The 23,648-nt window shown below is 39.0% G+C and overlaps 1 protein-coding gene across 1 annotated transcript in view; it reads right to left on the bottom strand.

Annotated features, from left to right (window-relative positions):
- Positions 1 to 6,860: 6,860 nt before the first annotated feature.
- Positions 6,861 to 23,648, bottom strand: part of LOC135477126 (GPI transamidase component PIG-S-like) — a 29,366-nt gene continuing 12,578 nt past the window's right edge. Inside the window, exons 10-16 of the mRNA XM_064757280.1 lie at positions 22,602 to 22,691; positions 20,727 to 20,902; positions 18,990 to 19,040; positions 17,091 to 17,219; positions 15,673 to 15,775; positions 10,338 to 10,395; positions 6,861 to 7,515 (exon numbers count right to left, since the gene is read on the bottom strand). Of these exons, the coding sequence (XP_064613350.1) occupies positions 7,392 to 7,515; positions 10,338 to 10,395; positions 15,673 to 15,775; positions 17,091 to 17,219; positions 18,990 to 19,040; positions 20,727 to 20,902; positions 22,602 to 22,691 (731 nt within the window). The 3' untranslated portion in view covers positions 6,861 to 7,391. The remainder of the gene's footprint in view (positions 7,516 to 10,337; positions 10,396 to 15,672; positions 15,776 to 17,090; positions 17,220 to 18,989; positions 19,041 to 20,726; positions 20,903 to 22,601; positions 22,692 to 23,648) is intronic.

Genomic DNA, 23,648 nt, shown 5'->3' with positions numbered 1-23,648 from the left:
TTGCTATACATTTAAACGTCAGAGACTTTCTTCATCAAGCAATCCGATATCCTTTGTTGTCCACTGGATGTGGGGATATAAATTTGTATGAACTCTTCAACCCTAATTGTGTTAGTTTAACACAATTTAGTTTTTTTACGATTTTCTGGCAATGCCCATCATCTGGCTTCACATTAGTCTAATCTCGTACTGAAAGAAGTAGGTAAGATAAACATTGTTTTTAAATATAACTCAACCTTGTAGTGTTCGATTAGATTTGCCTTTCTGATTTGTAACCTAAACTCACCTGTTCCCGTACGTTGATTGCCGCCCGGATTTCGACCCTGTTGGCCCAACACATCTGGTTTCACGCCGGCAAGCAATACCAGGACGTACAACAACTGGACCTTTCTCCTCCACAGAGACCGCAACATAGTGTCACCAGGACAGGCTCAAACCCAATCGGCGACAGCCCGAGTTGAGTTCATCAGCATATAGCCTCAACAGCCAGGGAACATAATTCTGTTGACTAGTTCGATAAAAACCTCACGTGTTATATAAACATTCCGTAAAGAATACGGAAACTGGTTTTGGACTGAATTCGCACGAATCCATACGCTAAAAGCTAGGTCAGTAAACGCCCCTTGATGTACTGCAGCTGATTGTGTCCACTGATATGCCGTGTAATGATGGCTTACTCCGAATTGCATATTTCATTTAATGCAGCATAGGCCCGGTATGCAAATCGTACGCATCACTACTCCTGAAGCACAATGGTGATAATAGAAATTAGCATTGTCTCCACTTCCATATATACATGTACGCTTATAGCTTGGGTACGAAACTCGTTATAAGAATTAAAATTTTCTCATGAATATGCGATATTGGTATACAGCATATTCGAATTTTTCGATGCCCCATTGCTTCTAGTATAACGGAAGGTTAAAAGTTATGGTTGGGTGAACAGAGGAGTATAAATATTTGATGAACTTAATGTAGACATAGTTTTAAATACACATTGTTTATCTAATATAGTCTATTAATAGAGCTCACTTCATGTCTGCATAACCCTAGCGGTCAGGTTATATATGTAAACATATAGTTTCCAGGGTCCTCCACTCAGTCAGTCCTCTAAACGTTGCTTTAACAATGATCCGAATGTCGTGTGTTCGAATACTGCTTCTGCAACTTTGGATGCGGATTTACCTATGGATCTCTCCAAAACGTTTCACAAAAGAGCGCAGTTCATCTGGGGATCGCTTTGCTTGTCGCCCACTAACAATCCGGACCGCAGTCGTATAAGTGAAGTATTATTAAATACTTCGAACTCAGATCAAAAATAAAGAAACAAACGAAAGTTCTCTTTTACAGCAGGGTTAAAAGGTTCAGCCGTAAATCCTTTGGAAAAGGTTCAAAGCCGATCACTTACCCCTGAAAAAGAGCACGAAATGCTATGAATTTTCCTCCCCACAAGGTCCAACCTAAAAGTTATAGGTTCGCATTTTCGTTTATTTCAAGTACCTGCAATTAGATGTTGGTAAGTGCCAAAGTAATTGTCTAGCACAGTGAATGCATTTTTCAGTGATCAATGTAGTGATATTTTTGAAAAACTCAAAAATAATAATTCGATAACATTTACATTACCAGTTTCAACTGACTTTTTTTCATTTTCAGTTTGGTTTGCTTTCATTTTACGACTTTAAGTCAGGAGGTGTATCAGTATCTAGCGACGGGCGGTGGTTTCCACCACGGGCACTCCGGCTTCCTCCACGAATGCCCCCAACCCCTTAACCCCGTCCTACGCGAACATTTTATGGAGCATAGCGATCAACACTAATCAAATAAATACATGCACATGAATAAAATCTGTTGCCCCGTTTCGTCCAGATATATCAGTTCAAATCCATCTTCTTGAGTACAGCGTAAAACACCAAACAAATATATATATATATATATATATATTTGAAGAAATTGAGGAAGATTCCCTGTTGAGGAGAATTTACATAGGAAAAAAAATAATAAAACGCCTTCTTAACTTTCTACATTCTGTTATATCGCAAGTGCAGATTCAAACTATTCCTTAAAATAACATGAAGTTTGAATATATATATATATATATATATATATAAATGAGTAATACTTGATACATTCCTCCCCTTCATTCGTCTATTTTAAAATATCTTGTCTGTACAGGATATACTTAGGGCTAAGATAAGTCAAAACAAAGTAATAATTAACATGTCAGAAATGCGTGACAGGTGGAAATAGTCAGAAATAGTTTGTGAGATATATATATAATTTTAATGGTCACCAAACGTTCAAATGAAGCAACATGACACAAATGATAAGCTATTTCTGAGGCTTTTCAACTTTTACGCGTGGGAAACTTGGTATTCTGTTTTTAATTTACAAATTGAAGCATATGACAAATTGCGTCTGATTAAGAAATTAACGAAAGCAGATTAACGTCTATGCTGTAAATCTTTTACCATAATACTCAACTTTTGTCAAGATTTCATCTTGCACATTTTTTACCTGTTTTTAACCGCTGCTATCGATAATCCGATGTGAAACAATGCCAATGGTGTTATGTATAGCCTTTATGTATGAATATCTGATAACAGATCAGCAGGGAAGTCTTCAGCATAAGTTGCTCAATGACCCTTACACATACAGCTGTAATTGGGTGTAAATGCGATCCACTCGTCACGCTCCACTGATATCCCCGACACCTGAACTAGTCGGTAACTTTGATGTTCGCCGCCTGAAACACTGCTAATCAAATCGCCCGATGACACCATCGTAAGTGTTCCCATACATGTAGCAAGTCAAACACACCTCTTGCATGCTTGTCACCTAGCCCAAAATCTGCATTATGCTATATTCCGAATTATTCATTATTAATAATTACAATTACGGTATCTGTTGATGGTTGTGCCATGTGTGTAAAAGAACAGCAACAATTGAGACAGTTGCTTGCATATGTATGTATCTATATCAAAGGGACATGAACATCTGCTTTTCAACTATAAAACAATACAAAACAAGTAATTAAGGTTCCTTGTGTTAAATACGGAACAGAAAACATTCTGCATGTACTTGCTAATACAACGGTTTCACACTTGTAATTTACAAATGTACATGTCGTGTGATGGTTGCCGCATACCGAAAAAAGCTGAAAGAAAAGTGTTCTAATTTGGGTTAATTATTAAATTGCCAGCATTTATCCGTGGGAACGGCATGGTCATTCAATTCTGGATGAATTTTTCTCTGAGTTCAAAGCAACGTGTTCCTGTCATGCTAAACTGGTATAAACACCGGTTTTGAATGTCAATTACAATCCTATAATATAGCAATATCCCGAATCTGAAACAACAGAATTCAAGTCAAATAAAAATGGCAGCTGAGATATGAGACGCCAGTGGAAACAATGAATTGTCAGTCACCTCTGATAAAGCAGGGCAATTGCACTGAGAGAAAGTACGTGATTATAACTCATATGTACGCAGAGAAAAGATTAAGCTTTTACTGACAATATTTAACATACAATCAATTTGCCTAAGGCTAATCTGTATTTATATACCCCCCCCCCCCAAAAATTAAACACATTGGGTACACATGAGAAGATAGTGTCAAAAGGCTCTATGTACCATTATATTTTCAGTCGTCAAGGGCGTGGAATTCAAACGCTTGTTTTTCATTACACTTCAGGTTCATCGATACCACCGCAAATTCATTTCGTAGTGTTTCATGTAAATGTCATTTCGAATTAGTTGAATTTTTCCCTACGTCGACAAATACATACATGTAAATGAATGCGCTTACCAGATAGTCATGAATATTAAATTCACATACAGTAGCCTATATGAACAGCCACAATCATCTTTATGGCCGTAATAAAATCGGCCAGACTGGGGGGGGGGGGGGGTGAGGGGTACAAAAAGCTGGAACATGAATGGACTATATTCAGCAAGCCGACTGCCCTGATGTCGATCTGCATGCGTGTCTTAGATCCCGCCTTGAGGTTCAGAGTAATTCGACAAGCTGTCACTACTATCAAACAAGGTTTGACAATAAAGCACGGTGTTTTCAGGTACAATGATGGAATCCAATGTTCACATAAAGCCTGCAACACATTTATAAAGATACAAATGCTTTTTCCGTTTTCTTGGTCTTTTTGTTGTTGTTGTTTTAGTCTTAAATTTACGTATTTTTTGGCAATTTGCGCAGTAAACAAGATCATAGGCTTATACCCCCATCTAGCATGCATGCAAGCTATGCGATTAGTTGTGGACATACTGGATATTTACCGCATTAGTCAGGCCTACCTGAACATGTACTTGCAAAAACGACGTAAAATGACGTCTAAATGTAAATATATTACAAAAATATGTCCCGCACAAAAACTTTTACATCAGAGAATTCAGTGTCTCTCAATCTGATATCAAAAAGTTCCAACAGCTGATTCGCGCTCGCCTGTCTGACCTCCGCTGAACTCGTGACCTAGTGTTTGTTGCTGACAACTCTCTTACTCTCGTGGCAACTCTTTTAAAGTCGATTTTTGCAACAAAATCTAGTCGCTATGGCAGAAATTTACAAGACGTTCGGTGAAAGTGAAACGATATCACCTGTTCACTTTATTTATTCATTTGACTGCGTTGTTTAGTGGAACACTTTTCACTATAAAGTTTCGCCACGATATGGATGAAATACTGTCGATATGGTGTAAAGCCATAACCATTCATTCACTATAAAGACAGCTGTCATTTTTAAGGTCGGGGGGAAAGCTGAATTTAAGGTTCATTAAAGGCACTAAAAGCGAAATGAACAAAATGTGAGGGCTTTTATTTTTTTATTTTTTTGATTGGTGGTTTACGCCGTACTCAAGAATATTTCACTTATACGACGGCGGCCAGCATTATGGTGGGTGGAAACCGGGCAGAGCCCGGGGGAAACCCACGACCATCCGCAGGTTGCAGGCAGACCTTCTCACGTACGGCCGCCAGCATGAGCTGGACTTGAACTCACAGCGACCGCATTGGTGAGAGACTCCTGGGTCATTACGCTGCGCTAGCGCTTTAACCGACTGAGCCACGGAGGGCTTTTAACATCACAGGTTATCACAATTATATTCATTAGAATATAATTATGTTTATATTCTAATAATATTGCTGAGAAAAACGTAAACACCAATCAAATAAAATATATAAATCAATATAAAGCCATACTTTAGAACTTTTTACTTCTACTATATATGTAAAATGTCAGTACATGTAAGGCTGTACCTGGAGAGCATCGCTCACCACGAAGGCTTCGAAAACAGATAAAGCAAACAAATCCCTCAAGGTGCACTATTAGCTTTTCTCGGTCAGACACACCACGTGACTCTCAAATTCCCGTTTACAGCAATGCTCCAACATTACAAATCTCGCGTGATAATGCGTCAAAGCAGATAGTGCTCAGCAATTCAGGGAAATGCCTCCATATTTTCAGGTTGTGTACCAAATTATACACTGTGACATTTAAGTCTAATCACATTTACCCATGATAAATTTCTTTTTTCACTAAAAATGTCCCAAATTTGACTATATATAATTATTTCAGAGACTAATGACATTAAACATCCTCATGGAACAGGTACATGTTTATTTTAAGGTCTTTTGCGATTTTTACATAATATGTATAACAAAGCTGACACCGACGCCAGAAAAAGACAATGACTTACATGTGACAACAAAAGTTCTGTACACAAAATAACAGTCCAATTTACACCATTACTTTTGTCATGCCCGTGTTGGGTCAAACCAAAGGCCTTAAAAATGATTCTTTTTGCTGCCTCACTTGGCACTTAGCACTGAGAGGTTAGAGCAAGAAAACATGACTGGTTGGCCCGATGTCAGAATAATGTGACTGGGTGACATGTCTGGTGTCTGACATGATACTTCAGTGGCGGCAGTACTTTAGCGGCATGACCTCCCTGCCACAAGAAGACACCATATATGTACACACACCAAATGGCTCTTTGAAAACTGTTCAGTAGAACGTAAAACCCCAAGCATACATACGGTTTTCTCCTCCTTTTTTTCAACCTTTTCTTACTTCATACTCATACTTCATCAAAATAACCTCTTCACTCAACCTTACACACACACACATACAGAGAAGGACAGTTTGCATACAAATAATACAAAAGTATCAAACTTCAGCAAATGTACAAATTTTACATACATATACAAATTGGGTGATTAATGCTTAATTGATACATATTTTAACCACACACTGAAATATATATAACTTGCAGCTTGCTGGGTAGTAAAATGTAAAATTCAATTTTGAATTTCAAACAGTACCCAAGTTACTGCATTCATACAGTAGCCCAATTACTGGAGTCACACAGAAGCCAAATTACTGGATTAGTGCAGCAGGCAAAATACTGGAGTCGCACAAATCCAAAGTACTGGAGTAACCCAGTAGCCAAGTTACTGCAGTCACAGAGATACCAAGTTACTGCATTCATACAGTAGTGAAGTTACTGGTTTCACACAGTAGCCAAGTTACTGGAGTCACACAGTAGCCAAGTTACTGGAGTCACACAGTAGCCAAATTACTGCATCCATACAGTGGTCAAGTTACTGGAGTCACACAGTAGCCAAGTTACTGGAGTCACACAGTACCCAAATTACTGCATCCCTACAGTAGCCAAGTTACTGGAGTCACACAGTAGCCAAATTACTGGAGTCACACAGTAGCCAAGTTACTGGAGTCACACAGTACCCAAATTATTGCATCCATACACTAGCCAAGCTTCTGAAGTTTAACAGCAGCGAAGCTAAGGCATGCACCCCACTCCTACCCTGGCTAGGATGTTTAGAGTGCTGGACATGATCCTGCCCCCATTTTTTCAGTGCCGCACACTGTTAACACACAGCACACAACTGCCTCTCTGCCCTTCATTGAGGTTTTGAAAGAAGCCCCCTTTGCCCCCTGCTTCTTTTCATCTCTAGCGAAGGGCCTTTCAGGCATTGATACAAGCTTGCATCAGCTCAGGCTCAGACCTAACCGCAAAAAATTCCTTCCAATTCAGCATTATGCTTTCTTGCATCAAATTTCCCTGAACACCTGTTCACAATGTGAACTTGTGTAAAAGTCGATCCCAACCCTGGAAAAGCTGCCAACATTATGAACTCTTCTTTCCTTTAGTATGTTATACTTTTCGGTCTAGGTGTGCTCACGAGGCATTTACCAGGAGCATGTAGTAAGCAAGAATTGCAGCTTTACAACAAAAAACGTCAGTTGACATCAGTTTGGTCCCCTTTGAGTAGTCCATCATGTCTTCTACTTCCATCCTTGCAATTTTCAACCCACCAAACCCACTTTGCTTCCCACCCTCCCAACATCAGGAAGATTCATGGTCAATCCTTCTTGATGTGTTGATCCGAGGTGGCTGACTTGTTTTTGTACCACTTTACCGCCTGAAGTATAGACATGGCCACAGGGATACTGATGGGCAGGAACAATGGAATGTAAATAGCAAACCTGAAACACCAAAAATGTGTCTTATTTCCTTTACATACATATTTACATGGTGCGTTTAAGTAAAACGCCGGTGATGCAGTATCAAGAGTGAAACTGCATGTAAACAATGGAGGGTACATCAACTCTCATGTCGCCATGATAAGGCTGTGATATTCCCAAAGTAATAATAATAATAATAATAATAATAATAATCTCTTTATTTTCTCGCCACGATATGGCTGAAATATTTCCGATGTGGCGTTAAGCCATAATCATTCATTCATTCTCAGAGGGTAACAATCTCAGTCAATATGATAGTACTGATCTTCCCTGAGGTGCTTCATTTGGCAGGCAAACAGGTTATTAAACAAATAAATAAATAAATAAATAAACAAAAAAAAATAAATAAACTTACACAAAGCATTAACCAGTTCAAAGTTAACATATAGGCCTATAGAACAGCCGCAGAGTATGACAAGCTCTAACCCTTAAGTTGTTCTGTGTGGGGGAAAAGGAATTTTTACTGTATTGCTTGTACATGATCTTAGTTCATGATGGGGCTCTTCTCTGATTGGGAACAACTTTCTCATATAGTCAGGATAGTGGTCATTTAAGGATTTGTAAACAGTCAGATTTTTTTGGTATAGGGTAATTTCATGTATAGTCTTTAAGTTTAACATTTCAAAAGTTTCAGCTGATGATTTATTGTTATCTTTGCCTAGAATAGGTTTTGGAGCATTTATTAAAGTTTATATACTCAATCAAGTAGGCCTTTGGAACAGCTGCCCCAAATAGGGACAGCGTACATTAAATGAGGAAGGATATAACTGTTTTAAAATAATAGTTTTTTTTAAAGGGAAGAAAAGGCTTCTGCCTCCTCAGTATTGACAATAGCTTAGACACGGTACTGCCCACTGAGTCAGTCTGCCATGAAAAGTGTATGGTCTATATGCAGGCCAACAAGCTTCAAATGTTGTACGTTATTAACTGTCTGTCTGACCATTGACAATGACAATGAGTGAATGCTGATGACAATTTTTTAAATTCTGGGTAGTTCCGATAAGGACGGACTTATTAAGAAGCATTAAGAGGCATTTTATTTTCAAAGCACCACTGATTTATAAGTTCCATATTAGAGTTTACTTCTGATTCAATTTCGGATAAAGATTTGGAAGGGTTGTACAGTATGGTGTCATCAGCATAAAACTCAATGTCTCAGCCGGAAACATTTAAACAACAGTCATTTAAGTATATTATGAATAGTAAAGGGCCAAGAATGGAACCCATCGGTACTCCTGATTTGACATTTAGAGATGAAGACAACTTGTTATTCATACTAATTTTTTGTGATTGACATTCAAGGTAAGAAGTTATCCATTTTCTAGTTAAGATGGTGAATCCATGAATATTTAATTTTTCAACAAGAATCTGATGGTCAATACTGTCAAAAGCCTTTCTAAAGTTGATCATGATGGAACCTACGATTTTGTTGTCGTCCATTCATTTATGCCAATTTTCAAACATTTTGGGGAGAACAGTGAAACAGGAATGCTGGGGGCGGAAGCCAGATTAGTTGTCGTTTGGGACATCATGGTAAGAACAGTGAAACAGGAATGCTGGGGGCGGAAGCCAGAATGGTTGTCGTTTCGGAAATCATGGTAAGAACAGTGAAACAGGAATGCTGGGGGCGGAAGCCAGATTGCTTGTCGTTTGGGACATCATGGTAAGAACAGTGAAACAGGAATGCTGGGGGCGGAAGCCAGATTGCTTGTCGTTTGGGACATCAAGGTAAGAACAGTGAAACAGGAATGCTGGGGGCGGAAGCCAGATTGCTCGTCGTTTGGGACATCATGGTAAGAACAGTGAAACAGGAATGCTGGGGGCGGAAGCCAGATTGCTCGTCGTTTGGGACATCATGGTAAGAACAGTGAAACAGGAATGCTGGGGGCGGAAGCCAGATTGCTTGTCGTTTGGGACATCATGGTAAGAACAGTGAAACAGGAATGCTGGGGGCGGAAGCCAGATTGCTTGTCGTTTGGGACATCATGGTAAGAACAGTGAAACAGGAATGCTGGGGGCGGAAGCCAGATTGCTTGTCGTTTGGGACATCATGGTAAGAACAGTGAAACAGGAATGCTGGGGACGGAAGCCAGATTGCTTGTCGTTTGGGACATCATGGTAAGAACAGTAAAACAGGAATGCTGGGGGCGGAAGCCAGATTGGTTGTTGTTTAACAGATTGTTGTTGGAGATGAACTCATAGAGATAATTATGTGTGTGGTGTTCTAGAATTTTTGACAGCACAGGTAAGATGGAGATAGGTCTGTAGTTCTCAGCCTTGTTTGAAGGACCGGATTTGTTTCATGGCATAACTTTTGATTCCTTCAAGCTTTGCGGAAATATACCTGTGGAAATACTGAGATTGAGGGTTTTTGTAATAGCAGGAGCAATTATGATGGCACCTGATTTCAGGAAGGGCGGACTAATCGCAACAAAAAGCACAGGCTTAGATTGGATTAGTTTAATTTTTCACATATACCATGGCAGTCAGGTTTGGTAGTTCAGGAAACTTAGCTACCAGAAAATAAAAAAATAAAATCTACTTTTGACAAGAATCTGACAAACAACATGACCTATATAAACTGGAGCCAAACCAGCGATATCTGGAGTTCTCTGCTACATATATGTGTACCACATCAGCTAGATCAGGTGTTGATCAATGTCAGGTGTTTATCAATGTCATGTGCTGATCAATGTAAGCTAGTGATGGCCCTACACTACAAAAGTATTTATTACAAAAATAATGTTTTGATTTTAATTAAATACTGTCAAATAAATACTTACTTTTGATCCTCAGGGAAGTACAGCAGCTCCAGAAGTGATGGATCAAAAAAGGCTTTTTCTGAAGAATAAAAAAGCCAAAGAGGGACTTGGAAATTAATGACATCGAATAACATGTACATATACCTCGAGAAAACCAACCATTGTTTTAACATAAGAAACATGACTGACTGCAGGGAGATGTTTACAGCATTAGTAAGACAACTTGACATTTATGTCATATTAAAGCCACATCAAACATTTCACCTATCTAACTTGATTCACTGTACCCTAACTCCTCAACATTTCTGCATATGAAAGAGCAACTTTCATGTAATTTATGCACATTTTGGATTTGATTTTTAAGACAAAACTACATTGATCAGATTGGCCAGTTCCAGGGCTTCACAAAAAGCAGTCAATGCAGAATAATGCCTTCAGAAAATGCTTGAATAAACACCTTGCAAACAGGTGAAAAGGTTGAAGAATTACAGTACTCACTGAAACGTTGCTTATGATATATATTGTCTACTGTGGCACTGTCTCTAATAGATTTATTTATTTATTTGATTGGTGTTTTACACCATACTCAAGAATATTTCACTTATACGATGGCAGCCAGCATTATGGTGGGTGGAAACCGGGCACAGCCCAGGGGAAACCCACGACCATCCGCAGGTTGCTGTCAGACCTTCCCACTTACGGCCTGAGAGGAAGCCAGCATGAACTGGACTTGAACTCACATCGACCGCATCGGTGAGAGGCTCCTGGGTTATTACGCTACGCTAGCGCGCTAACCGACTGATTTCTAATAGAAGAAATGACAGTGACATATGTTGAACCATAAATACATCTGACCTAGAATCTTCCAAACAAACCTGAAAACATCTTTCTAAGATCAACAGAACTCTTAAGAATCTGACAAAATGATTGACTAAGTCATGGGACAAATTTTAGGTAAAATACATTGGCTGTACATTTCATCAGAGGAACAACATTTATAGTACTTTGGAATATCGTCTATTTCCTGTCCATACTTATTTTGAAGTATTTAGCTAACATTTTCGGTACATATAAATACCTATTCACAATGTAAACAGAAACATTTTAAATTATTTCACTTTGCTTCAGTGATAACCTGTTTGACCTCTTCACTGGTTAAAACAAGAAGGAAAAGAAAACGGAATGTTCTACCTGACAACAACATCCGAGCATGTTTTCACCAAAAAAAATTTGTTGTCTGTTTAAATTCCTGCCCATCTTTTACACGAAGCACAGTGTCTGTTATTACATTACAAGACAAAGTTTAATATCTGACATGGAGAGGTCAGGGATCATAAATTCAAACGATGTCAGAGGTGAAAGCAAATCATGACATTCAGCTTTATTGGATAGAACAGGTTACCCTTGACAGCTAATAACAGATAGTGATTCTGTATCAACTGAAATTCTTGTGTGTTGCATCTCTAAACTCCATGAAACCTGAAATGTAATGAAATATATGGTGGAGGGCTAGTATTTCGCAAACTACATTTGATGCTGAGTGAAATGTCGTCTGAAAGCTTGAGAATATATGTCATCTGGTTTTACTCGCTATGATATATGTATCTGGTTTTACTCGCTATGATGCAAGTATCTGGTTTTAATCTCTATGATGTAAGTATCTGGTTTTACTCGCTATGATATATGTATCTGGTTTTACTCTCTATGATGCAAGTATCTGGTTTTACTCTCTATGATGTAAGTATCTGGTTTTACTCGCTACGCTGCAAGTATCTGGTTTTACTCTCTATGATGTAAGTATCTGGTTTTACTAGCTATGATATATGTATCTGGTTTTACTATGATGTAAGTATCTGGTTTTACTCTCTATGATTTAAGTATCTGGTTTTACTCTCTATGATGTAAGTATCTGGTTTTACTCGCTATGATATATGTATCTGGTTTTACTCTCTAGGATGTAAGTATCTGGTTTTACTCGCTATGATGTAAGTATCTGGTTTTACTCTCTATGATATAAGTATCTGGTTTTACTCTCTATGATATAAGTATCTGGTTTTACTCGCTATGATGTAAGTATCTGGTTTTACTCTCTATGATGTAAGTATCTGGTTTTACTCTCTATGATATAAGTATCTGGTTTTACTCGCTATGATGTAAGTATCTGGTTTTACTCTCTATGATATAAGTATCTGGTTTTACTCTCTATGATATAAGTATCTGGTTTTACTCGCTATGATGTAAGTATCTGGTTTTACTCTCTATGATATAAGTATCTGGTTTTACTCGCTATGATGCAAGTATCTGGTTTTACTCTCTATGATGTAAGTATCTGGTTTTACTCTCTATGATATAAGTATCTGGTTTTACTCTCTATGATGTAAGTATCTGGTTTTACTCTCTATGATATAAGTATCTGGTTTTACTCTCTATGGCATAAGTATCTGGTTTTACTCTCTATGATATAAGTATCTGGCTTTACTCTCTATGATATAAGTATCTGGCTTTACTCTCTATGATGTAAGTATCTGGTTTTACTCGCTATGATCTACCTATCTGGTTTTACTCTCTATGGCATAAGTATCTGGTTTTACTCGCTATGATGCAAGTATCTGGTTTTACTCTCTATGATGTAAGTATCTGGTTTTACTCTCTATGATATAAGTATCTGGCTTTACTCTCTATGATATAAGTATCTGGTTTTACTCTCTATGATATAATTCACATGTATTTATTTATTTAATTGGTGTTTTACGCCATGGTCAAGAATATTTCACTTATATGACGGCGGCCAGCACTACGGTGGAAGAAAACCTGGCAGAGCCCGGTGAATACCCACAACCATCCACAGGTTGCTGATAGACCTTCACATGTACGGCCGGAGAGGAAACCAGCCTGAGCTGGACTTGAACTCACAGCGACTGCATTGGTGAGAGGCTCCTGGGTCATTACACTGCAATAGCACGCTAACCATCTGAGTTCTATGATTTAAGTATCTGGTTTTACTTTATATGATATATGTATGTGGTTTTACTCTCTATGATATAAGTATCTGGTTTTACTCTCTATGATTTAAGTATCTGGTTTTACTCTCTATGATTTAAGTACCTGGTTTTACTCTATATGATATATGTATGTGGCTTATTCTCTATGATAAACGTATCTGGTTTTACTCTCTGTGATGTAAGTATCTGGCTTTACTCGCCATGATTTTAAGTATCTGGTTTTACTCTATATGATTTAAGTACCTGGTTTTACTCTATATGATATATGTATGTGGTTTATTCTCTATGATAAACGTATCTGGTTTTACTCTCTGTGATGTAAGTATCTGGCTTTACTCGCCATGATTTTAAGTATCTGGTTTTACTCTCTATGATTTAAGTACCTGGTTTTACTCTATATGATATATGTATGTGGTTTATTCTCTATGATAAACGTATCTGGTTTTACTCTCTGTGATGTAAGTATCTGGCTTTACTCGCTATGATTTAAGTATCTGGTTTTACTCTCTATGATTTAAGTACCTGGTTTTACTCTATATGATATATGTATGTGGTTTATTCTCTATGATAAACGTATCTGGTTTTACTCGCTGTGATGTAAGTATTTCACATTTAGGCAAGACTACGCAGCTCCACAAGTCAGTCGTTATTTCTCCCAGTCCCTCACTCCCTAACCTGGGCCTCCTGTCTAACAAGGGCCTTAGTGCTAGACAACACCAAATCCTAAACAGGGGATGTTGCAGCTACTGTGAATTAATATTTTTTTTCCTCACAAACATTAATCACTGGTTTTGTGAAATTTAATCCATGATGGTGTCTTTTCAGACAGATATATAACTCTGAAGCGTAAAAAATGCTGATTATTACTGGGACTAGATTTACTTCAACTTTTTCAATACTAATTTTTAGGACACCTGGTGTGCTCTTTTTAGCCAATATACCTGTAACTGTAGAAGGAATATTTTATTTCATTTTTGGTTCAAATGGTAAGTCCATCTAATAAACATATTCATATCTTAACATATCTTATCTGGGAGAGAAACGTAATTCTTTGCTTTCAGCAATCCTATCCTAAAAATTAGACGAATTAAAGTGAGATCGTTGCCCAAATATTGCATATTTTTGAGTTATTACAGAATTACAGGAGTATTGGGCATTTTACTCAAGAAGTAACAGTTACAAGCTTTTTGTTATTCCCAGCCCAAGCATTGTATGTTACGTGAATGTTTTAAAAACAACTAAAAAACTGAAAACTGAAAATTATGCCAGAATATTTAAGTGAGGCGCTGTCAATTCAGTGGAAATGTAGGTAAACTTCATACTTAAACATTACAGGCATAAAAGAAGGACTCAAGGATTGCTTGTGACAGGACTGGCCAAAAAGAGGCATAAAACAAGAGCTTGGCAGGATGACAAGCAAGTCTAGAGTTGAAAATGGTGGTCATTTTGAATGGTGGAGTACACTGAAGAAAGAAAAGGGTCTCACGAAGCACAAAGACTCTTAGTTTAATGAGAAGATTATTCGTAACCTTTTCTCAATGTTCTTTAAAGGAGAAGAAAACTTGAAAACATGACACTATAGGCTGAAAATAGCACATTTTTTAAAATCTGGTGGTGCCTGTTGCATAATTCTGCGATTTTTTCTCACCATACACGTCAAGTCTGAAAACGGCGAAGCTGGCATAAATCGCATGAGCGAAATGCAATTTTCAATGGTATTTGATTGATATTTAAATTTTCTTCTCCTTTAAGCTGCTGCACTCTGCATGTATCTATGTGTAGGTCGACTGATTGAAAGTCGGCATCACAGGGAACTTTCCCAACGCTGGGAATATGCTTTGGACCCTACCAGTGGAATATTAATGAGGCAAAATGGTTCACCCTCTTTGTGTTGAGTTTCAAATAATGGCAGGACTTCTCCAGGCTCATACAAGCTACATACTCAATGAATATTTTTTATTCCAAAGTGAGTAATTTATTTTATGAACCAATTTTAAAACTTTGTTAAGACGTTGCAATCAGAATTTATTTAAAAATCCAAATTTTGAGCATCCTTGAAGTAAAAAAATTCAAGAAAGAAGTATGCTTACGTTATTCCAGTGCTAGCAGAAAAAATGCACAGATCTTCAACAGCTCTGACATCCTCAAGAATTAAAAGGATCTAATATATTGACTGTGGCCCATGTTAAGAGATAGGCTGTTGAAAGTTTGAATAAGGGGCATTATTTCAAAAGTCGAATTTCAACTGCAACTTGATTTGTACCCTTCCTCTCCCCTCATCTGACAGCGCTGACGACAGCAAAACTATTGTCCTGCAACATGTCAAATACAGCATGAGAAAGAAAAATGCATACCTGAGGAGACTATAGCTTGTCTTGATGAGAAGAACGCTTTCTCGAGATCACCCAAGGATAGAAACTGGTGAGTCCTTCTGATGGACTCCACTGAGATTTGAACCTGTTGAACAAAAACATTTTCTTCATAATCTTTCTTCACACGATTTTAAAGGAAAAGACCTCTCAAAATTGAAGTCGGCATCGCCGAACAGATCACTTAAAACTATGCATAAATATACTTTCATTTAAAACTATGCATAAATATACTTTCATTTATTTTTTGTGTCTTTTGTGAAGAAAATAAACTTCAAACATTTAAATTCTAAGGTGGGCTTTATGGACCATACCACAAGTGTTAAGGAAATCCAATGTAACAAGAAGTGTTCCCATCTCTAATCAAGATACTGAACGTTGGAATGACTCTGTTAACCTTTGAGTAAAAGATTACTGAAATACTGTACTCAAAAATTCCTCCCTTTTGGTGAACATCACACAAAAAAGGTGACGTTACATCAGAGTTCCTATATACCATCAGTATGGACCATCATAGAGTTCAAACATTTCAATGCCTTTAAACACTCTTTAACTTACTTCAACACCCTTTTCACAGCCAATTCTATCTAAACTTGCATATAACCACAAAAAAGCTCGCCTGGAAACGGTTATGCAAATTAGAAGTTCCCTACTGCAGTTATCAACAAGAAGACATGTATATTTAGCATCAAGTGTTCCTCGTAAGCAAGGGGTGAATCCAGGCATTATTACCTGGCTCTGAGCTTGAATTTGTCACTGTGTTTATTACAACTGCTCACATTAAGCTTTTTCGTTTAAAAACAAAAAGTATCCAATTATACTGAAAGTAGGAAATTCTGTGACGGTGATAGCCACGATAGTTCTCGACCAATAAATGAAGTGTACTTTGTGCTTGAACCTGTTCAAATTCTCCACCATTCAGCAGATTTCAGCTTATATTTTCAGCCTTCAATCATTTGATTGAATTGATTGGTGTTTTACGCCGTACTCAAGAATATTTCACTTATACGAGGACAACCAGCATTATGGTGGGACAAAACCGAGAAGAGCCCGGTTCTTGTCGACATACCATTATCCATATTATTTATTAACAGAATATAATCCGACCTGCCTTACAGCGCTAGATGGTACTCAGGATGGTATGTAGGAAGGCATGCCTACAACCTGCGGATGGTCGTGGGTTTGCCCCAGGCTCTGCCTAGTTTTGTCTGACCATAACGCTGGCTGCCTTAGTATAAGGGAATATTCTTGAGTATGGCGTAAAACACCAGTCACATAAACAAATATAGAATGACACCCAACCAGGATAAGGATTATTGATACTAGACAGACCTGTAATTTGCCAATCCCCTCATATGGGACATGTTGAGTCAGTAAGTCACCAGGACGCTTTTAGCACTTACCTCTTTGCCTATTTCATCCCTGATGACAATGTTACTGATCTGACCAAGGAGCTGAGCAAGGGAGGTAAGCGTGACAGTGGAGGTGGCCAGATTCTCCAAGCATCGTCCTCTGAGCCAGCTATCTAGCTCCTGTAAACAGATACACGCAAATTAAAACAATACATCAAATTTAAACGTGTGGATTTCTTGTTTTTGAAAGACTTTATCAGTGAAATGATATTGAGGTTTGGCTGCTAAAGAAAATGTGTTCATCTAGACCCTCATATCGATCCTACAGGCTCAGTCATACTACTATATGTGTGTACTGTATATAGATAAGGAAGGACAAGAGCTGAAACAAAGTTTTACCTATTTCAGAAATAAAGAACTTCCCTGTTAGTTTTATACTCACCTCTACTTTGTGATGCCCTTCAAGTGTCACACAGCCAGTAGTTTGTCAAAAATATCCACAATGTGGACAAATCCATCAAAATGTCAGCACATAGATTAGTGATTTATCTGAACACAGCGTTTTTATCTTCTGTCAATTCCATCTCATATCACCTATATCATACGATGGGAAAGTGTAAGACAGAAGGCACTGCCCCTGTGTTCTGACTCTCGCAGGACACCAAGAAGTAGACAGCAGTGTAAAAATAACAGAGAAATGCTTTATTTCTGAAATACATGTAGGTACAAAAAATTTTCTGACCTTGTACAGAGCACACATTAGTATAGACAAGCCAACAGGATCACCAAGGGCTTGTGGCCTGTGTCAGGACTACAATAAAACTGACAGAAATAGTGGTTGTATTAGCTGCAACAAGACACTCTGTAAGTCAATCTGTCCATCTTTTAGACGTGCCTACCCCTAATGAATGTTATGTGTACAAACACTCATGTTTACCTGTACAAATCAAATTTTCTATGTACAAAATCACGACAACAATGCGGCAGATATATTTTTAACCCTTCCTAAAAATCACTTCAAATGGAAACACCAATGCAAAAAAGTTCTGAAAACCTTTTACTTGTATCATTGAAACAGAGATGTCAGAAATTTCCATTAGAGGTGCTAAGGTGTCTCAGAGGCAAACAAAAGACATGTTTGGTGTGTTAGTTTGGGTCACTACGAGGAAAATTCTTCATGTTCTACTTCAAGATAATGAGGTTATTAAGGATATGGCATGTTTAGCTGGTGTAGAATCTTTGATATGCTCTGTATATTTTCTGTGACCAGGCTTTTTTTTGGACGATTTGCTTATTGCTCTGCAAAACAATCGCAGATATGAACAAATGTCACATATATGGATACCCTAAAACATTCGTGAAGGAGCCATCTTGAATTCATTAACGGCCGTTCTTGACCGGCGATCTGTACTAATCAAGTGGTAAAGTAGATTTTCCAGTTGTGATGCTGTAATTCTGAGAATCATAAAGGGCACTTGTTCAAGAATTTCTCACTTTAAGTGACATCTGCTTTCTTCGTGCATCTCACCGCCAGACATTTAATAGCCAGCCATTCTGCCGGGAAAAACATGCTCAACGACAAGGGTTGACATAAAAAGATGTAAGTTGGGGGTTTCCTACCAGATCCTTGCTGTAATGGGAATGCTAAAATAGTGGTTCTGATACTAAAAACAATAGAAAACAAAGTCAAGCTTTCAATTTATTTTCTTTTGTATATGGCGTCTAAGCGTATTTTATACTTCTTTGGCGTACGCCCATATTTTCTACATGTTTAGCATACAGAATCTGCTGTAATCGTAGAAGTAGGCAGATTTGATCTATCTGTCAGTCTGTTGGTTTATCAGTTGGTCAAATTTCTGATATCTTATGTTTTAGCATGAGGGCCCATGGGCCAAGATAAAACCGAATGTTTGCATATTTTGTATTAAGGCATCTTTGTCATTCACTCACCCACTGTGTAATGCCTCTGTGTCCCGGTGATGCTACTCCTGAACCTGAGGTCTGTGCAATGAAAAAAACAAAGGGCATAACTCACTCAGAGCTGACTGGTGAATTTAAACACTGAAATACAAGGCATATGTTTACTCTCAGCCAATGAGTATTTTCTCCTTGTAACATCAACCACATTTTTGGCAGGGCGACGTGCCATAGTGGCCAAAGCATCTCCAAATGCGTGGAGACACTGAACAACCTTGATCTGGCCGAAGAAACCAGCTGTTTTGGTCACATGCTGAAACCTTTATCATGTCGGTCACTAAGTTTAAGTCCAGCTAATGCTGGCTTCTTCTGCAGTCATACATGGGAAAGTCTGTCAGTAACCCCATGCTCTGCCCAGTCCAGCTAATGCAGGCTTCCTCTACAGTGATACATGGCAATGTCTGTCAGCAACCCCATGCTCTGCCCAGTCCAGCTAATGCTGGCTTCCTCTGCAGTCATACATGGGAATGTCTGTCAGCAACCCCATGCTCTGCCCAGTCCAGCTAATGCTGGCTTCCTCTACAATCATACATGGCAATGTCTGTCAGCAACCCCATGCTCTGCCCAGTCCAGCTAATGCTGGCTTCCTCTACAGTCATACATGGCAATGTCTGTCAGCAACCCCATGCTCTGCCCAGTCCAGCTAATGCTGGCTTCCTCTACAGTGATACATGGGAATGTCTGTCAGCAACCCCATGCTCTGCCCAGCCCAGCTGATGCTGGCTTCCTCTGCAGTCATACATGGCAATGTCTGTCAGCAACCCCATGCTCTGCCCAGCCCAGCTGATGCTGGCTTCCTCTACAGTCATACATGGCAATGTCTGTCAGCAACCCCATGCTCTGCCCAGTCCAGCTAATGCTGGCTTCCTCTACAGTCATACATGGCAATGTCTGTCAGCAACCCCATGCTCTGCGCAGCCCAGCTAATGCTGGTTTCAAATAAAAGAGCGGAGGAAATCCGTCCTGCAACAAGGAGGCACATTACACATACATGCACCCTAAGGATTCCTTCGTCGTCATATGACTGAAAAATGGTTGAGTGCGACGTTAAACCCCAAGCACTCACTCACTCACTCACTCATGCTGGTTTCCTTTACAGTCGTACATGGGAATGTCTGTCAGCAAACCCCATGCTCTGCCCAGCCCAGCTAATGCTGGCTTCCTCTACAGTCACATGGCAATGTCTGTCAGCAACCCCATGCTCTGCCCAGCCCAGCTAATGCTGGCTTCCTCTACAGTCATACATGGCAATGTCTGTCAGCAACCTCATGCTCTGCTCAGCCCAGCTGATGCTGGCTTCCTCTACAGTCATACATGGGACTGTCTGTCAGAAACCCCAAGCTCTGCTCAGTTTCCTCACACCATAATGCTGGTAATTGTTGCCCGACAGTGAGCAAAATCTGCTGTCAATGTCTAGAGTATAATCCAGCCATCATGCAATGGTCGGATCACAGTGCCGCCACTCGCATATGATTTTACAACATTACCATGGCTGGCATACGACTTTAGACTTGAAAATTTAATTTACTTTCCTGTAAAATTATAAAATTAATAAAAATTGCTGGCTGCCAAATGAGCAGCAACAGGTGCCATTTTTACAGTCTTCGGTATGACCTGACCCAGGTTTGATCCTATGTATCCTGACTTCGAGGCGAACGCTTTAACCATTAGTCCACTGAAGTGTTATCTGATGAAGTACAAAGACATTACCTGTGACTGGACGCCCAGGAGGAGCCTCAGCTGTGACAGGAAGACCTCCATCACACGTTTGATGTTGATGTCAACAGGGGCAGGTAAATTTGTACCAGGAGCAGGAGATGGGACATTATAGATATGAATTCCTCCCCACTGTGGGCTCAGGAAAGAGTTACTCTCTGATCTCCCTCCTGCCATAAATACACAAAGACTAGTATGATGGAGAGCAATTACAAGCAAAGCCAAAAACACTCATCTAATTTTAAAAGAACGGACAACACAGGGCCAATTGTATATACACATTTATAAAACACCTAACATAAATACACACTGATAAAACACTTATATAAACACACACTGATAAAACACCTAAAATAAATACACACTGATAAGACACCTAACATAAATACACACTGATAAAACACCTAACATAAATACACATTGGTAAAACACCTAACATAAATACACACTGATACAACACCTAACACAAATGCACATTGATAAAACACCTAACATAAATACACACTATAAAACACCTAACATATATAGACATTGATAAAACACCTAACATAAATACACACTGATAAAACACCTAATATAAATACACACTGATAAAACACCTAACATAAATACACATTAATAAACCACCTAACATAAATACACATTGACAAAACACCTAACATAAAGCTTAAGAGACAATTTTAATGATGCTGCACAACTGAGACACTTCAGTTCATGATAGCTAAACTGTCCATAGTGACATGGTTGAGAAAGTCTAACGTGATTCCAAGTTACGAAGTAGGCTGTTCTTTCCAATGTCCCACAAACCCTGTTTTACCCTTTAACCATTTATGTGGGGTATTAGAGATGCTACATCATGTTTGCAGATTCTCAAATAAGAGTTCTAGGTTCAAGTAAAAATTGATTGATAGAGTTACAAAGCTACTGTAAAACCAATAAAACAGACTTGTAGACAACATCAAACTGTTGTGCACAGGTAGCTTTAGTGCTGTACTCAATGCAAGGCTTTAAGAATTAGAGGGCACTTTAAATAATTGAAGAGTGCAAACCTCTGCCCAGCAAAATGTACAATTTCCCACAGTCACTACAAGGGGACAATACTCTTTATCTTTAACTGTCTTAAAATACTGAAGAATTATTTATTTATTTATTTATTTATTTGATTGGTGTTTTATGCCGTACTCAAGAATATTTCACTTATACGACGGCGGCCAGCATTATGGTGGGTGGAAACCGGGCAGAGCCCAGGGGAAACCCACGACCATCCGCAGGTTGTTGGCAGACCTTCCCACTTACGGCCGGAGAGGAAGCCAGCATGAGCTGGACTTGAACTCACAGCGACCGCATTGGTGAGAGGCTCCTGGGTCATTACGCTGCGCTAGCGCGCTAACCGGCTGAGCTACAGAGGCCCCAAAAGAATTATTTAAGAAACTTCAGAATGTGGATGACTTCCAAAATTTACTGGATAGCTCCTCCATGACAAGTGCCCCCAGTAGTGCCCCCAGAAGCGTCACCAGGAGCTCTCCCAGAAGCGCCCCCAGAAGCTCTCCCATAAGCTCACCCAGGAGCCACTCACCAATCCAATCACTGTGAGTTCAAGACCAGCTCATGCTGGCTTCCTCTCCGGCCAACAACCTGCGCGAGTTTCCCCGGGTTCTGCCCGGTTTCCTCCCACCATAACACTGGCCACCACATTATAAGTGAAATATAATTGAGTATGGCGTAAGACACCTATCCAATAAATAAATAAATCAATGACAAGCTGTGCACCAAATTTCATAAAAAACTTTTTTCTGTAAAGCTGCTTACAGAGACAGATAGGCAAATAAGTGACGCAAACACAGTACACACAACACAACAGCATCCTACCTTTCTCTTTGTAGATATACAGAGGGCTTTGGTCTCTATAAGGAATATAGACGATGAATTCCAGGCTTGGGTTAGTGGATACATGTGAGCCTACAACATTCACACGTAACTAAGGTAAAAAATAAGGTACAGATTATGTGCTGTTCAAATGATGGGTACATCAGGGAGAAAATCTTTTGGCTTAAAGCAGTACGTGTCTTCCTAGAGACCTCATTCATACTGGTAATTTTCCAAATGATAATTTATAAGTTTTATAGTAATACATGAAAAATTTTACACTTGTTTGCTGTGTATGTACTACCAAACAGCTGTGACAAAAAGCACAGGGAACATATTTATTAATTGGAAGTTGCTATGAAACCATATTCACGCGCTCACGAGCACCATTTTACTGATGGTGGTACATGTCATCAGAATAACAATATTACCCATGCTTACATGCACACAACCTTATAATCAAGCACTGACCACTGTCACTGACCACTTTCACTGACCAATGTCACTGACCACTGTCACTGACCACTGTCACTGACCAATGTCACTGACCACTGTCACTGACCAATGTCACTGACCACTGTCACTGACCAATGTCACTGACCAATGTCACTGACCAATGTCACTGACCACTGTCACTGACCAATATTGTCATCAAGGCTCCATGAGCAATGAGTTTGGGGAATCTAATGTGCAACTCGAGGACCCACATTTCATGTGCTTCATTGTTTGTACTTGCACCCATTTATGCATGCTCTCACTGAGCTCCACAAACAGAACTACACTGTTTGTAGTTGCACCCATTTATACATGCACTCACTGAGCTCCACAAACAAGAACTATACTGTTTGTACTTGCACCCATTTATGCATGCTCTCACTGAGCTCCACAAACTGAACTACACTGTTTGTAGTTGTACCCATTTATACATGCACTCACTGAGCTCCACAAACAAGAACTATACTGTTTGTAGTTGCACCCATTTATACATGCACTCACTGAGCTCCACAAACAGAACTACACTGTTTGTAGTTGCACCCATTTATACATGCT

This window comes from Liolophura sinensis, chromosome 10, assembly GCF_032854445.1.
Source record: "Liolophura sinensis isolate JHLJ2023 chromosome 10, CUHK_Ljap_v2, whole genome shotgun sequence".
NCBI classification, from domain to species: Eukaryota; Metazoa; Mollusca; class Polyplacophora; order Chitonida; family Chitonidae; genus Liolophura; species Liolophura sinensis.
Note: the sequence above shows the minus strand (reverse complement) of the source record. Positions and strands in the feature narration are given on the sequence as shown.